Genomic DNA, 15,224 nt, shown 5'->3' on the forward strand with positions numbered 1-15,224 from the left:
CGAACAAGGAACTTTTACGCCTTTAATATTTAGTACAACAGGTGGAATGGGCACAAAATGTAAAATATACCATAAACGTTTAGCTGAGTTAGTATCAAATAAGAAGGGAGAGAGCTATGCAAGCACCATGAACAGCGGTTGTATTAAGGCAATTAGAGCGTAGTTTCTGTAAAGACCAAGCTGCTTAAAAGGAACTTCTCGGTAAATTTAATTGTTCTGGCGCCCGTCAATTCTCTATACAAAGTCCCAGATTAGGGCTAGACAACCTTCGGCAAGGGTGAGGGATGCGGACCTCCTTCATCAAGAACTTATAAGCGTCCCTTAGAAACCACCTGATATAGAAAACATGATACTGATACTATCCCTTGAGTTAAATATCGTGTCATGAATACCAGAAATCTCTTTCTAACCCTAGCGGGTTTCCATCCGCTGACTGTTTCTTGGGATTGTTGGGGGGGGGGGGGGCGAAAATGAATTCTCAACACCTCAATCCTAACACCTCAATTTCCTTTACACAATTGGATCCTGCAAATTTGTACATCAAGAATTGGTAAGACAAGATCGTAATGAGGTTATCCTCGTGTCCTTTTTTTCTTCGCGTCAAATGCACTGTATCAATTCAAAAGGTAAGGGAGGATTTAAGATTTAAGCGCTCTATAATGCAGTTTTGCGAAGAAGAAAAATCACTTCCAGGACTTTACTATTAGGATAAACTACGAAAGTAAGATCTAAGATTTTTTTTATTTCTTCTTCTCCAATCTATGCGTTTGCTTAACGTTTTGAATATATTTATGTGCACGCTGTTCTTGATAATATAGTTTTTACAATTTTTACAATTCTTTTTAATACAGCCCACAATGTAAACTACTGGGTTACCAGTAATTGTGTTAGCTATTAAAGTTTATTTATTTATCTATTTATCTCTGTCTCCCACTAAATTGAATACATTGATAATGCTTTTAAACCTTACTTCAACGAATGGCTGGTTAAGAAAGATTAACCAAAACTTACATCATTACCTTAAATTTTATCAACCCAAAGAATATTTACAGATAATACCTGGTCAGCTTCCAATATCCAGGTGCCGGGATTAAAACACTATACATTATTAACCTATCTTCCTTTTCCGTTGGAAGCTGAAAAGTGTTCTAAGTCACCTTAAAGAAAAAAAAAATATGCAAATGTGCAATCATAACGTTTCTTCAATTGAGTAAAAGAGTCCTGTAAAATAGAAAAGAGGGTTCTGATGGTAACAATTTCTTCTGGGGGTTGCGAAAGCTGTAGCAGCCACACACGCCAAATTAATGCACCTCTACTACGGATAGGTAGTTGCCTTATAAAAACATGAATTAGGTGTGGCCTCGGAAAGCAATTCCACTGCGACATTCCGACTCAAACTCCTTTTCTTGGAGAATATATTTCGCATGCGAATTTTTCGTCTGACAGACAACGGGCGGGAGTGATGAATGATAGAGAGTCTGTAGTTGATACGCCTATTGGAAGTAAAATGGTTTGTGCCAAATAGCAAGTACAAAATATCCTAAAACGTTCTAACTGCAAACTGGTACCAGCCATCTTTAATCTAGGAACGAAATTTTAGCGGATTCCAATTGCTGTAGAGTTGAAGCCAAATTTAGACCAGCGATCGCTAGAAGTATAACAGCCACCGCCTCCAAAGTGAAGTTCTGTGAAAAAGAAAAACCATTTTGGCATTTTGTGTTCGGGAGACGCAATGAGTTTTGCCTTGGATCGCCAGTCTACAGCGACACCTGTTTTTTCGTACCTTAAATTCCTAGCATAATTGCTAGGTGTTTCACCATTTCGGTTTGGCATAAACGCAAACAAGCTGTTGGGATTTCCATCACTGCTTTCAAACTCGATCACCTCGCCGTTGGATCTGAAACCCTGAGTTGTTTTCTTATTAGCAACAGATTTAGGAAGGATGCCAAGGAAGATGTATTCCTTCATAAAGGCGTTCTTTGGTTGAGTGTAACCATGGTAGCTGTCGACCAAAACGCCAAAATCAGTGTTGGTGTAATCTGGATGGGGCTGAATCAGAGTGTACCACTCGCTACCACCGACTTTTTTCTTTAACTTTAGCAATACGTTTGTTTTGTCTTTAAAGAGGGAGTCGACAATCTGCTGAGCATCTGATCCCGTTGTGAAGCTGTGAGGAAGGAAAGTGAAGCCACCACCAGCAATGTCAAGCTCACAGTATACCTCAATAGGTTCAGAATTTGGCCAAGGATCGATTAAACGTACGCCGCTTTTCGCCTTTGGATATTTCCTTTTAATTTCTTGGCAGTTCTTGAATAGACATTGCTTATTACAAAAACGAAAGAAATTGGGAAATAAGATCTTCTTCGAAATCATTCCTAAAAAGCGCATATTGCTCTCTTTGCAACACCAAGCAAACAGAAGCTACAGATATCAATACAAACGAACAATTGTGAAATTTAAACCAGGATCTAAGAACTGTTAACTTCCAGAGTTGAGCACCATACTTAAACTTTTGTTAGAGTTTCGATAGCAGGAACCAAGAAGAAAGCTTCTCAGTTCTTAATTTTTTTTTCTCGTTTCAGCCTCTTTTTTTCCCTTTTTGTTCTCTTTTTTTTTTGTCACACAAGGTTTTTACCTAAGCTGTAACATTTTCAAAGGAAAAACTCACCTTTCCTTTCCGGATTTGCTGATATACGAACCCCAAGGAATAGATAAGAAGCCGATTTTCGTGGCTAAATTTTTCAACTCCACAATCGTTTAACTCACAGAAACCATTCGCACCCTTTGATCTCTCGTAGTTGTATGAGATGCATCTTTCCTCATCATGGCAAGCCTGAATACAGTTTAACCAGTCTCTGGCAAAGAAATGTTTGAACGCATAAACTACCAGAACATGGTTATTTTCTGTCGATAAATGCAGCGTCGAAGTGATCGCTTGATTCAATAGCAGAAGGAAAGTGAAACGTAAAAGCTTCTTAATCATCTTAAAAGTTAAAAAAAAATGGAAGACAAACGATGTGACCTTAAATGCTAATTTGGTGAGCAACGAAAGAATAACGTTTTTATTAAAAAACACCTGTCCATATTCAGTGCTAGTTCATTATGTCTTATACGTGAACTTACCAACCAAATAAATTGCACATTAAAAAAACATAACTAGTGTATTCTTTCTGAGATGGAAAGCGAGTCAATTTTAGTCCTCGCCAACAGCGTTACATTATGCCTAGTAGAAAAAATTGAGACCACACAGCACGATTGCATTCTTTGGTGCAAATGTCAGATAAATCATTTAAAACGTGCACTAAACGCGGTCTTTCTGAATTCTGGAATAGCTTATGGGGAACGTGGCTCATCGTTAATTGTGCGCCGCAGGTATTACATAAAATCAGTTGGAAACAACAGATGTAAATCACCGACGTAAAACGCATTGTAATTAAACTAGCGTTCTCGTGTAAAAATATAGGTCAATAAGCCAACAATTTAGAGTTCCGTGCCCTGAAAATTCAAAATACAAATGAGTTGGCTAAAACAAACTAAATGGAAAAATTGATTAGTGCGTGACTCTAACTGCACTCATCAAACTGTGCTTTTAAGAGGCAGCTGATACCGAGTCAGTTATAATTAGTTTTATGTAAATTTTCTCAGAATAAAATAATAGGTGGTAAGTAAAACGTCTTCGGTTTGAAGTTTAAAAATAATATATGATGATTTAGGATATATCACTATTTAAAGGAATGAATTCAAGGCCTATCCAGACCACGAGTAGTAATTGATCCTGTGACTTTGCTTCATCCGAAAATTCGGAATTGAATATTCCAGTTGATGGGTTTCTTTATCTTCATCACTTGTCCGGTTGACAACTTGTTGGGAGAAAGTATGATTTGACTGAAGTATGCCTTTATGATATGCGACGTGCTGATGAATATGCTACCACTGCGCTTTGATAATCAAGAAGTCTCTTGTAACCCCCTTTTTAACACATCGCGCAACAGACGAAATTTGATATATATATATCTTATTAACCAAGCGCGAGAGCCGTACTGGGAGAATATCGGCCCGAGGTCTTGACAGTACGGACCGAGCGCAGCGCGGTCCGTACAAAAAAGACCGAGGGCCGATATTCTTCCAGTACGGTCCCGAGCAAGCTTGGTTAATAAGAGATTTATTATACGACTGAAGTTCAAAGGGACACAAATGCGGTATCATTCGGGACCATTCGGGACAGTGCCCGGTCCAATACTGAGAGAGTATTGACCGGCAATAGAGCATTCTGATTGGTTGATTTTAGTTATTGGCCCTCTGACTGCCCGAGTCGTGTAATAAAAGAACTTTATTACAAAGCAGGCGACGTCAATGGCAAATACCACTGCTGTCGATCCATGCAAGTCCTTAGATCAATTTTTTGCTTGATCTAATCACGTGCCATTCTGATCTTTACCTCACACAAAAGTGGGAGAAACAACTCTATTGCAAGCTTTGTGGTGGTTGTCCATCGGATCCGATAATGACGTTTGCATTCTGCAACTCATCGATGCACGCGAAGGTGGCTCTGCAGTCCTAGCCTGGAGGCGCATAGTCTTGAGAAGTGGGGGCATCGGAAGTCCGTTGTTGTTATCATCCCAGAAGCAGCTCTGTGTCGCTTTTCTCTCACAACGGAGAGCCTCTGGTGTCGTGCTTCTTCGTAGTTGGCAGCAGCTTTGTGGATCAAGGATCTCCATTCTGGCCTGTTTCCAGCACGCTCCTCAAGTTCTTTCGGCTTGACGTGACACCACTGAATTTTTGCTTTCCGTGTCTTTGTAACGCAGTTTTGGGCGGCCTTGGTTTCTCTTGCCGAGCTGGAGCTTACCATACATGAGGCGTCTTGGCATCCTAAACTCCTCCATCCGAATGACATACCCAACCCATTGAAGTTGGGCCTTAATGAGCACGGTCTCAATGCTGGTGGAGTTGGCACGCTCCAGGACCTCGAGGTTGGTGATGTGGTCCTGCCAGCTGATACCGAGTATAGAACGGAGAACTCGCATGTGAAAGTTCTCCAGTTTTTTTACGTGTCTTCGATGCAGTGTCCATGTTTCACAACCGTAGAGGAGGGAAGAGAGTACCACAGCATTGTAGACCTTTAGTTCCGTTGATAACCGGATACTGTGTTGGTTTCGCACTCGGGTGCAGAGTATGCCAAGAGCCTGGCTAGCCTTGCCGACTCTGGAGGTGATCTCTTTGTTCAGGAAGCCATCTCAGGAAATGGTGCTGCCTAGGTACTTAAAGTGCTCGACATTGGCGAGTGATGTGTCGCCGATGACAATGCTGGGTGCGGGTGGTTGGGTGTTTGGTGCAAGTTGATGAAGCACGTCCGTCTTGCCAAGACCAAAGATCAGGCCGAAGAGCTTTCAAGTCTAAGAGAAGCGGTATAACGTTTTTTTGCAGGTCGGACTCTGCGTGGGCCACAAGAGCGCAGTCATCAGCAAAGAGGACTTTTTGCAGGAGGGTCTGCAGGCTCTTTGTCTTGGCAGTGAGACAACGCAGGTTGAAGAGGGAGCCTTCCGAACGGTAGCGAATGTAAACCCCCATCTCCAGGTCTCGGACGGCATGGGAAAGTATGCAGGCGAATAACACGTTGAATAGGACTGGAGCTAGGACACAGCCCTACTTCACACCGTTGCTGATTGTAAAGGCTTCCGTCACATTCCCACTAGAGATGATCTGTCCAGTCATACTGTTGTGTAAAAGCCTGATCATCGTTACAAACTTTGGCGGGCATCCGATACGCCTAAGTCTGTCCAGAGGGCCTCTCTATTGACCATTTAAAAAGCCTTCGTCAGATCTATGAAGACGGAGAATAAGGGCCTGTTTAGTTCATTACATTTCTCTTGAAGTTGTCTCATGGCAAAAATCATATCAACATTACTTCTACCGGGCCTGAAACCGCACTGTGCCTCTGGGAGGCTCAGCTCAGATGCTGTGATAAGTCTGTTGAGTATGACTCTGGCAAAGATCTTCCCAATGACAGAGAGTAGGGAGATAGCCCTGTATTTGCCACAGTCGGATTTGCTTCCCTTGTTCTTTTAGATGGAGACAATAAGGGCATAACGGAAGTCATCTGCCATTTCGTCCTCTTCCCAGATACTCAGCTGGACATCATGGAAGGCTTCGAGGGCGTTGGGGCCTGCCGCCTTGTAGATCTCGGCAGGAATGCCATCCTTTCCCGACGCTCTGCCCGAGTTCACCTGACAGATCGCCTTCTTCATTTCGTCTATGGTCGGGGGCTTTGCCAGCCAGTCTTGCGTTGGCTGCTGAGGGATCTGGCTCAGTGCGTCTGCGTCAACTGATGAGGGTCGGTTAAGTAGGTTGCTGAAGTGCTCATGCCAGCGCTTTGTCAAGCCCTCTTGGTCTTTGATTAAGGTCGAACCGTCCGAGGAAAGCAACGGGGAGTAGCCTGATGCGGAGGGGCCAAAGACTGTCTTTAGAGCACTGAAGAACTTCTTGGAATTGTGGGTATCCGCGTAGCGCTGGACTTCGGTCGCTTTTTCCTGCCACCAGTGGTCCTGCATCAGTGGAAGGTCGGTCTGGACTGTTGCCTGCAGAATTTTGAATCTTTCACGCTTGAAGATGGAGCACAGGTCATTCTGCCACTCGATGTAAGCCTTGTTCTTAGCATGGAGGACTTCTCTGGCACACGCCTTATGCTGCCATCGTTCAACTTAAAACACATGCGTAAGTCATGGTCATATTTAACTACTAAGCTTTGGAATGGTTTGCGTACTAGAGTCAGGGAATGTCCAAACTTGGCCGCTTTTAGGCGCGCGTTGCATTTGTTTATGGCGAGGCTTTAACTCTATTTTTAACGCACTTTCGCTTAATAATTATATAGTACATATAAATTAGATAAAATATAGCTTTTCAATACTTTTATCTTTTAATATTAGTTCCTATTAGCTCATGATTTGTAACTAGTTTCACGTTCACGTTTTAAACGAGCTATTAGCTCTTAGGTGATACGTGGGTAAATAAAGTATTATTATTATTATTAAAGTATTACTGTTATCTGACCTTGTCATTGTCTTCGTCGAACCAGTCTTCATGCCTTCTAGTTTTAGCTCCAAGCACTTCCTTTGCAGTATCGACAACGGTACATTTGAAGGAGGACCATCTCCTGGAGCCGCTTTCGGAGGTCAGACCATCTTGGAGTTTTTCGTCAAGAACTTCTTGGAACTTTGCCAGGCAGGTTGGATTCTTCAGCCTGGTAACATTGTAGGAGGCCCTGACAGTCTTAGATCGATTTCTGTGAGGTGGAGGGATGTACAGTGTTATTATAGCCCTGACCAGCCTGTGATCAGTCCAGCATTCAGCACCTCTCATGGCGCGGGTGACTCGGACGTCGCTAATTTCACGTTGGCGTACAATGACAAAGTCGACCAAGTGCCAGTGCTGAGACCTCGGATGCATCCAGGTGTTGTTGTACTTGTCTGCCATCCTGAACAAGGTGTTGGTGATGCAAAGGCTGTGTTCTGCACACTTGCTGAGAAGAAGCAGACCGTTGTCATTGACCTTGCCTACACCGTGTCTACCCAGAACGCCTTTCCAATTGCTGGGGTCCTTTCCTACTCAAGCGTTGAAATCACCGAGCACAACAAGTTTGTCACTCTGTGAGGTTGACCTGATGACCCGGTCAAAGTTTTCATAGAACTTCTCTTTGTCTTCATCCCGGCTGGCGGACATAGGAGCATATGCAATGATGACAGTGAGGTATCTGGACTTGCTGAGAAGAATGTGCAATTTCATGAGGCGTTCGCTGATTCCAACTGGGATGGCTGGTATGTTCTTCAGCAGTGCTGTTCTAATGGCAAACCAACACCGTGTATCCTGTCCTCTCCTCGCAGCTTTCCTTTCCAGAAGAAGGTGTACCCACCTCGCTCTTCTCTCAGGGACCCTTCATCAGCAAGGCGGGTTTCACTGAGTGCGGCAATGTCTATTCGGTTTCGCTGGAGCTCTTTTGCAACTAGCGCCGTTCTTCTCTCCGGTCTCAATGAACCGGCTCTATCCAGAAGTGTTCGGACATTCCAGGCTCCCAAAATGAATCTTTGTTTTTCTTCTTTAGCATTTTTCCACCACTGTGAGGATGAGTCTGTTAGTCGAGGTAATCTGACCAGACGCTAGAAGGGCAAGAATTTGGCTGGGGCACCCTTTCTGGCCCCCTCCCTCATGTGAGGGTGAGCAGTGCTGTCGTAAATAGGCTGCTCAGTCGTCCATTGGTGCTGCCGAACTGTCCTATTGCCCTTGGATTCAGGAGCAGAGCGACTTCTTGCTCATGGGTCGCCTGCGTGCTTGTTTTTTGACTACAACCGCCAGTGATCATCTCCATCTGTTGCTTCGCCACGCGTCCATCGCCGCAGGACTTGGAGAAAGGAATGCGTTGACAGATCGGTGATAAGTTGCAAAAGGGACCTGTGCGTGAAGGCTTTATAGTGAGAAGACCGTTGCACCGTGGCAATCCCACTCTCTCGGCCTGGGGAGTCTGCATCCAGTGGCACGGGGAACGTTACGACGGGAGACTGCCAGGCTGCAGTGGATGACCAAGACGTTTAACGCTTTCTTCAGAGTATGCCTTGATTTTACTGCTGGGCAACACTCTCTAAAGTGTTTGACTTTGCATAGGCACCGAAGGCCAGTCGCCTTTGGTAACGTAGTTACAAATTTTGCCGCAACAACAGAGCACAACATATTTCATGATTATGTGATCATTTGTTTGTTTTTTTTTTTAACCGAGTTGATATTGTAAATTGGCCATTGGAAATAATTTCTAAAAGCTGACGTTTCTAGCTTTATCCCTTTAACAGAGTGAATGCAAAAAGGACCAACACTCGAAACGTCAGATTTAGAAGTTATTTGCAGTGGCCAATCTACACACACCGACGCAGCACTACACACTATGAGATCTTAAAACTAATCCTTATCATTACATCGCAAAGGAAAGTCATTATGAGATATCCTGATAGGAGCTTAATTTTGAGGGCAGAATATTTAAAAGCGTTAGCGAATGGCAGACGTCCCAAGGGCCCTATATGAACACCATAGAGTTATTCATTGATCAAGTGTCTCCTTTCATTGCTTTAATTCAAATGTCCTTCATTCAGTGATCAAGATAGTAGACTTAGCATATAATACTCGCGATTAGTTAATTTGCTTTTACTTTGGAAAGTATAAAAACAACAGGATTGAGCACATATGGGAAATGTCCTTACAGTAGTAACGCTATGTAACGCAATACGCTAAACACAACAGTCGTAGTGCAGTTAGTAAAAAGGGATGAATTCGAGAATTCGCATCCTCTATATTCTTTTCCAATCCTGGTTATGATGCTCCTCGCTCGCTACGCTCGCTTCGTAATAAAAACGTATGATAGACGATTTTTTCATCGCGAACGTCAGAAGTTTGTACTGCTTATATACCATATAGGCCAAAAAAAAGCTTGATCTTGACCCCTTTATTCCTTAGTTCCCAGGTGTATAGTTTTATGGCAATGAGGAGATCTTACTTCATCATGTTGGCCTTTGAACTCAATTGAACTTTTATTAGACCATGAGATGGACCCAACTATGAGAGCCAGTAAAGATCCTGCTGACTCCATAAATAAGAACGGAGTGCAAAATCTATGAACAGTGCGAATTACATTTATCTCCTTGCACTGCCGTTCCCTAATGGTGCTGCTGGGGAGGTTTTTTTTTTTCTAGGTTTTTCTTCCTTATGGTGTAAATGACCGTCACAACCATGCGCCAAGTCAATGCTTTCTGCTGAGACCACAGTTATTCCCACTAGGAGTAGTAAGTCAAATGCTGCAGCAAGCTTGCATTTGAACATTGCGTAAGTGTTTTGAAGAATTGAAACAGACAGCTGGAGCCAACAAAACAGAAGTTCAGAAAAGTTTTTTTTTTCAGTAATTTAAACAAACTATTTCAATTATGGAGGCTTATTGTGTGAGCTTGGATTACCTATGCTGAAATGCGAAAAAATAAAAAAATAAAACGCTAAAATCGTTCGTTTAATGAAAGGTACATTCTGAGGCTTGAATGAATTCTGTTACTGTGTTAGTGTAACGTTCAAGTTTACCGACTTGCGGAAGAGTTTACTTCCGTTGCTACTTAGGTGCCGATCAATTCCTTAGCATTAAGCCAAGACATCTAGCGCCCTTGCCTTGAGAAGGTGTTGCCTGTTTTTCGTATTTCAATTATTTATTCGGCTGTTGATTCGTTCGTATATTGCTTTGTTTTTTTTTTTTTGTTTGTTTTTTTTTTTCCTTTTTGTTTTTTTCTTCCAGTATAATTATCATCTTAGGATACGAATTTAAAAATCTCAATTCCTGATTTTACCACGTAGTTTCTAGTAGCTACAACATACTGAAATATGTAGAGAGTGGCACGTTTAAATTAATGATCAGTAACTCGGTGCCTTGGTTCTGGAGCGAGTGGTGGACTTTGGAAGGACCAACCATTAGAAAGTGAGGTTGTTTTCCGTAAAAACGTACAGGCTATATTTACAAAGCCAGAGGTGTTTTCAAGGCACCTAAAATTATTCCGTTAAAACCCCTTATCGCCCCTAAATCACCTAATATATGCACCTTCACCTGAAGCTAGTTCAAATCGCACTCAGCCTTTTTAGTGGCAAGAATAAATTAACTACATTTGGTTAGCCAGACTATATTTCATTCAAGTACAATTACTTACTAGGAGGGAAGGCCTTTCTACGTACCTGGGTGTTCTCAAATTTCAAAAAGTACCAATCAGCAAGAGAATCTCTTGCAACAAAAGTGATTAATTACGTCGCTGGAGAGAGAGAGAGAGAGAGAGAGAAAAATAATTACCGAGTATTCAATTTTAGAAATCTGGGAACCAACTTGTCCAGAGGCCTCTGCGAGCTATGCACACACCGCTTGCAAAGGCATCTGGGAGGTAAACGGAAGTGGACTCAATAAACGAAATTTGCTCATTGAGCATTTCTGACAGCCTGTCGTCACGACGCGAGAGTGCACTTCAGCTGTAATCATGGCTCCCAGAGGACATTTTACTACAGGAAGTCTTTCAGCGTTCCTTTTCCTCGGAATAATCAGAGGAACTTTTCCTGTGGTGATGTATTTCGCGGTACATTCTTACCAGTCACCGAGTTTCGTCTTTCTTCTTCGAACGCCAGGGACTGTAGTGCTCTATATTGTTTACATGACGTTCCTTTCGTACATGGACAGCGAACATAAAGAAAATTTTCGAAATAACTTCAGATCAGTAAGGAATCACTGGAAATTTGCTGTGATGGGTTTTGTTCAGTTAGCTGCTCCTTATGTTCTGTTTATGTACGGGTTGAAAGTATTAAGTCCTACTACAGCCGGAGTGTTTATGACGGCAGCTCCGTGGTTTTCACTTCTTTTAGAAAGGCTGCCTTGCATTAGGGTAAGTATTTGGCATTGTACAGTTTTTTGTTTTGTTTTGTTTTGTTTTTTTTTCGCTTGTTCAGTAGTTTCATAGATTAAAACTAATGTCTTGTAAACAACGATCTAAAATAGATCGACTTTTTTGTAGCATCTGAAACGTTCGAAAATATACTTTTCAGTTGAGAATGATTCTTGTTGATTATACTGTATATAGTTGTGCAGTGCTTCTTCTACGAGTTCTGGATGCACGCGAGAAGTTTGTCGAGATCGAAAGAGCGCAGGGAGTTGTACATGTAAATTTGTCCCCTGGAAACGACGATCTGAAATAGATCGACGTTGTTATGTTAGGCAATTGCAACATTCGTGTCAAAAATGTAATTTTCAGGCGAGCATGGTTCGTCTAGCAGTTGTGCAATGTGTTTTTGTACTGTTCTGCTTGCACGTGAGAAGTTCGAGGAGCTCGTGAGAACGTGTACAGTTTTACATTCGAATTCAGCTCAATTACAGACAACGATCTGAAATATCTATCAGTGTTGTTTCGTCGAGTTTTTGAGACGGATGCCAAAAATGTACCCTGTAGTCGAGAATTCAGGTTCGTGTTCAGCACGTGATCTTTTATCGAGTTTTGTATGCATGCGAAAAGTTTGTTGAGCTGGAGAGACCTCATGGAGTCGCAACAAAACTTGATAGGAACTAGAAAATGTTGATTATGATATATTCTGTTGGTTTGGCTTTAAGCTGTGCAACCGCATAGTTGTAAAGGAATTAAATGGTCAGTGCACAGGCCATTCTTATTGCCTGCCAACGACAAAATTTGATCGCTGATAACTTGAGACTCGCCACTTTTTTCATGGAACTTATTTTTCTTTATTTCTCATTTTAAAATGTTTAAGATGAATGACCAGTCTCTTAGTAGTGCTGTTCTTTATGTTTGTGATGTCAAAAATATTAGAGCTGGTGAAGGAACAACAACAACAACAACAACAACAACAACCATAACAACAACAAAATTTAAGGGACAACAACAAGAAGTTAATGGAAGACTTGCTTAATTCCACTACAGCCACCAGCATTTTTTTCTCAGCTGAATTTTTAATCTACTATCTTCTGTCTCTTTGATGAATAGCTGTATAAATTATGGGAAGGAAAGGTACCTTTTTAATATTTGTCATCAGCCAGAACTCTGAAAGTGAAATTTCACTTTTGCATCAGTCATGCTTCAACATAGTCTTTTACTTCAGAGTCCTCATCTCTTGCTCTACAAGTCCTACATTAATTACAACTTGAGTATTGTTATTTTTCCAGGCATAGCTTGGAAGGGTTCTTTTTTAAAACAAATTAGATAGAGATTCCATTTTTCTGATGTCTGTCTACTTCAGGGGGTGCCAGACATGCACGCCACATTTTAAGTTTCTTGCCACATTTTGACATTGTCAGCATAATCAATGGAATCCACTTCAATTGTTATATGTAGATAGAAATAATCCACCATTTTCACCCTTGCTTTCTTAAGATAAGTACTTTTTTTCATCACTATCTTCCAAACAATTCTTATGATTTTAGTTTGAAGAATTAGATATTAGATTAACTTATGATCTCCTAATTGTAATAAGCAATTGGATGAGGTTGAGCAGGATATTATGAATTCTCAATGCCAAGGTCTGAATTATCTGCTAAAGCCTAAGGCTGCGGCAGATAACAGACTGAAGTTTGAAAATCTGATCCTGATATCAAGCAAAAATATAATTCAATAATTGTTTTAATATGCTTATTTCAAACAAACTGCAAAAGAAGACAGTTCTCACTGAATTATTAAAGGTTTGAGATCTCTGCATTGACAACTGGGGCTAATGGCAACTAGGTAGACGTCAAACTTGATATGATTAACCCAATATCTGTTGCAGATACTGGGTTATCATGTCAACTTCACACACTGTTGTGAATAATGACTGTATACCCTTGACCAATCAGAGTTTTCATAGTAAATCCAATGTATAATAATTGTCTTTTCTTAAACTCATCACCTGTCTGCTTGATATTGCATTGATATTGTAAAGAGAAATTCTGTCTTTATCTAACTCGGAGGGTTGGGGTTTTATCAACTGAGTCGATAATATAAATTGGCCACCTAAAGAGTTTGAAAGCTGTCATTTTAAGCATAATAGCCCTTCACCATTGGCTCTGACAAATGGCTAATGCTCAAAATGTCAGCTTTTGAACTCTTTATGGTGACCATTGATTTACATTTATCAACTTGATTGATTAAACCCCAGTCACCTTGTTACTCCCATGGACGCAGCATTACAGTTTCTTTAGAACCTTACCCCTTTAACTCATGGGAGTTATTTAGCGTTAAGAGCTTAATACTTGTATTTCTATCAGTATCACAAATGGCGTGAGATACCAGCCCAAATATATCTTATTGTTTTTCTTACTTTTAATGTATTATTTTATTTTAATCTGTGTCTCCTTTACATGTTAAGTCCACGTATCAAGTTTCTACTAGCAAACTTGGTGCAATTGTCATTGGATCTCTTGGAATCATTTTGGTCTCTGGATCAGGAATTGGTTTAGCTGCAAAGAGTCACAAACATTGTCAACTAAATAACACTGCAGCCGCACCCTTAGTGAACATTAGTGAAAATGCAACTACATTGCCTTCAACAGAGGTACAAGGCAAGTTTTGTACTCCATTTTCAGCTGCAGAGCTAGCTGGATCCTTACTGGCTCTTTTGGGTGGATCAGTTATGTGGTCAGTGAGCTCAGGTAAGTTTTTCACAGGTTGTTCTTATTCATTGTTCTCTTGGCATAAGATATAAAAATCTTGGCATAAGATATAAAAAACATCAATGATTTGCAGGGCTTGCCGGCATCTGTGTCTTCATACAAATTGTATGATTCCTCCAGATGATGACTAGCTTTTAACCCTCGCAGATACAAATAAAATAACTCTTCTGTGGCAAAACAGATATTGGCTAACTCCCCACCCCCACTTTCCTCTAAATTTATGCTATTTGCTTCAAGATTGCAGATTTCAAATTTTTTGTTCTCTTCTTTCCTTTGTAGATTGATAGTATGTTACAATGAGTATATGAAGTTCATATATTTTGAACTACGGTATTAGATACGTATGATGCACGATCCTCCACAAAATATTGAACTGCGATCATGTTCTTCTACAGTATTTTGGCGCTCAAAGAGAGGAAATATTCACTATGTCAGTGGTGGTATTGGTAACAACATTTTTGGTGGGATTTTTGCTCTTGTTCTTTTCCTTGTAATGCAAAAGCATGAAGATTATGCTAAGGTAAAGTGCATTAAGATAATAAACCTGATATGCAGATGTGAAGATAGGTTGATCTGTATTTTCTAGTGTGCACCATCAAAAAAATACAAAAGTGAGTGTGCATTGTTTCAATAGGAAATTAGATTTTGAACTTCTATATCTAACTTTAATGTGTGTGAGTTATAATTTTGTGCATTTTTGTAACTTTGATTTGTTTTTCTGATTCCTACTGTGCCACTAAATTGGGTCACATCTGGTATGAGATGTGTTTATCACAAGTATGATTACAGACCAAATCGGATGACAGAAAGTCTTATTATTAATTACTCATAAAAATAATTTCCAAGAAAAGAAAAATAGAATTTATGACAAAATGGGAAAATTTGCATTAAGTGACTGAAAACTTTGAATGTGATTGGCTTATTGAGCTGTCTGATAACAAATTGCCCAATAACAACTTGGCAAGTGAATTAGTGGAAAATAAGAGTTTTTTTTTTTTTTTTTTTTAAACTAACCACAATT

The 15,224-nt window shown here is 40.7% G+C and overlaps 3 protein-coding genes across 4 annotated transcripts in view; 1 reads left to right on the top strand and 2 right to left on the bottom strand.

Annotated features, from left to right (window-relative positions):
* Positions 1 to 740: 740 nt before the first annotated feature.
* On the bottom strand, positions 741 to 3,009 carry LOC111331702 (uncharacterized). 2 transcript variants are annotated; one of them, XM_088754013.1, is made up of 3 exons: positions 2,669 to 3,009; positions 1,784 to 2,322; positions 741 to 1,157 (listed from the first exon to the last, which is right to left on the bottom strand). In XM_088754013.1, the coding sequence occupies exons 1-3, from the start codon at positions 2,981 to 2,983 to the stop codon at positions 1,154 to 1,156; spliced, it is 858 nt and encodes a 285-aa protein (XP_088610139.1). In that variant the 5' UTR covers positions 2,984 to 3,009; the 3' UTR covers positions 741 to 1,153. The 2 variants fall into 2 exon arrangements, with proteins under 2 accessions (XP_088610139.1, XP_022792600.2); XM_022936865.2 differs by having other exon boundaries at positions 741 to 2,322.
* A 3,053-nt stretch (positions 3,010 to 6,062) lies between these two features.
* LOC148735752 (uncharacterized) lies at positions 6,063 to 7,079 on the bottom strand. The gene is made up of 2 exons (XM_088752994.1): positions 7,037 to 7,079; positions 6,063 to 6,697 (listed from the first exon to the last, which is right to left on the bottom strand). The coding sequence occupies exons 1-2, from the start codon at positions 7,077 to 7,079 to the stop codon at positions 6,063 to 6,065; spliced, it is 678 nt and encodes a 225-aa protein (XP_088609120.1).
* Positions 7,080 to 10,955: 3,876 nt separating this feature from the next.
* The window catches only part of LOC111331713 (uncharacterized), an 8,890-nt gene continuing 4,621 nt past the window's right edge, over positions 10,956 to 15,224 (top strand). Inside the window, exons 1-3 of the mRNA XM_022936883.2 lie at positions 10,956 to 11,435; positions 13,900 to 14,182; positions 14,599 to 14,723. Coding sequence (XP_022792618.2) covers positions 11,037 to 11,435; positions 13,900 to 14,182; positions 14,599 to 14,723 — 807 coding nt within the window. The 5' untranslated portion in view covers positions 10,956 to 11,036. The remainder of the gene's footprint in view (positions 11,436 to 13,899; positions 14,183 to 14,598; positions 14,724 to 15,224) is intronic.

The sequence above is a fragment of the Stylophora pistillata genome, chromosome 3, assembly GCF_964205215.1.
Source record: "Stylophora pistillata chromosome 3, jaStyPist1.2, whole genome shotgun sequence".
Classification (NCBI taxonomy): domain Eukaryota; kingdom Metazoa; phylum Cnidaria; class Anthozoa; order Scleractinia; family Pocilloporidae; genus Stylophora; species Stylophora pistillata.

What these genes read in the sequence shown, in the direction of transcription:
- LOC111331702 (XM_022936865.2), bottom strand. Translation starts at nt 2,983, where the DNA reads ATGATTAAGAAGCTTTTACGTTTCACTTTCCTTCTGCTATTGAATCAA. An exon ending in AGCAAATCCGGAAAGGAAAG is followed by an intron (nt 2,323 to 2,668) that starts GTGAGTTTTTCC and finishes TTTTGTAATAAG; the next exon opens with CAATGTCTATTCAAGAACTG.
- LOC148735752 (XM_088752994.1), bottom strand. Translation starts at nt 7,079, where the DNA reads ATGAAGACTGGTTCGACGAAGACAATGACAAGGTCAGATAACA. An exon ending in AATGACAAGGTCAGATAACA is followed by an intron (nt 6,698 to 7,036) that starts GTAATACTTTAA and finishes ATGTGTTTTAAG; the next exon opens with TTGAACGATGGCAGCATAAG.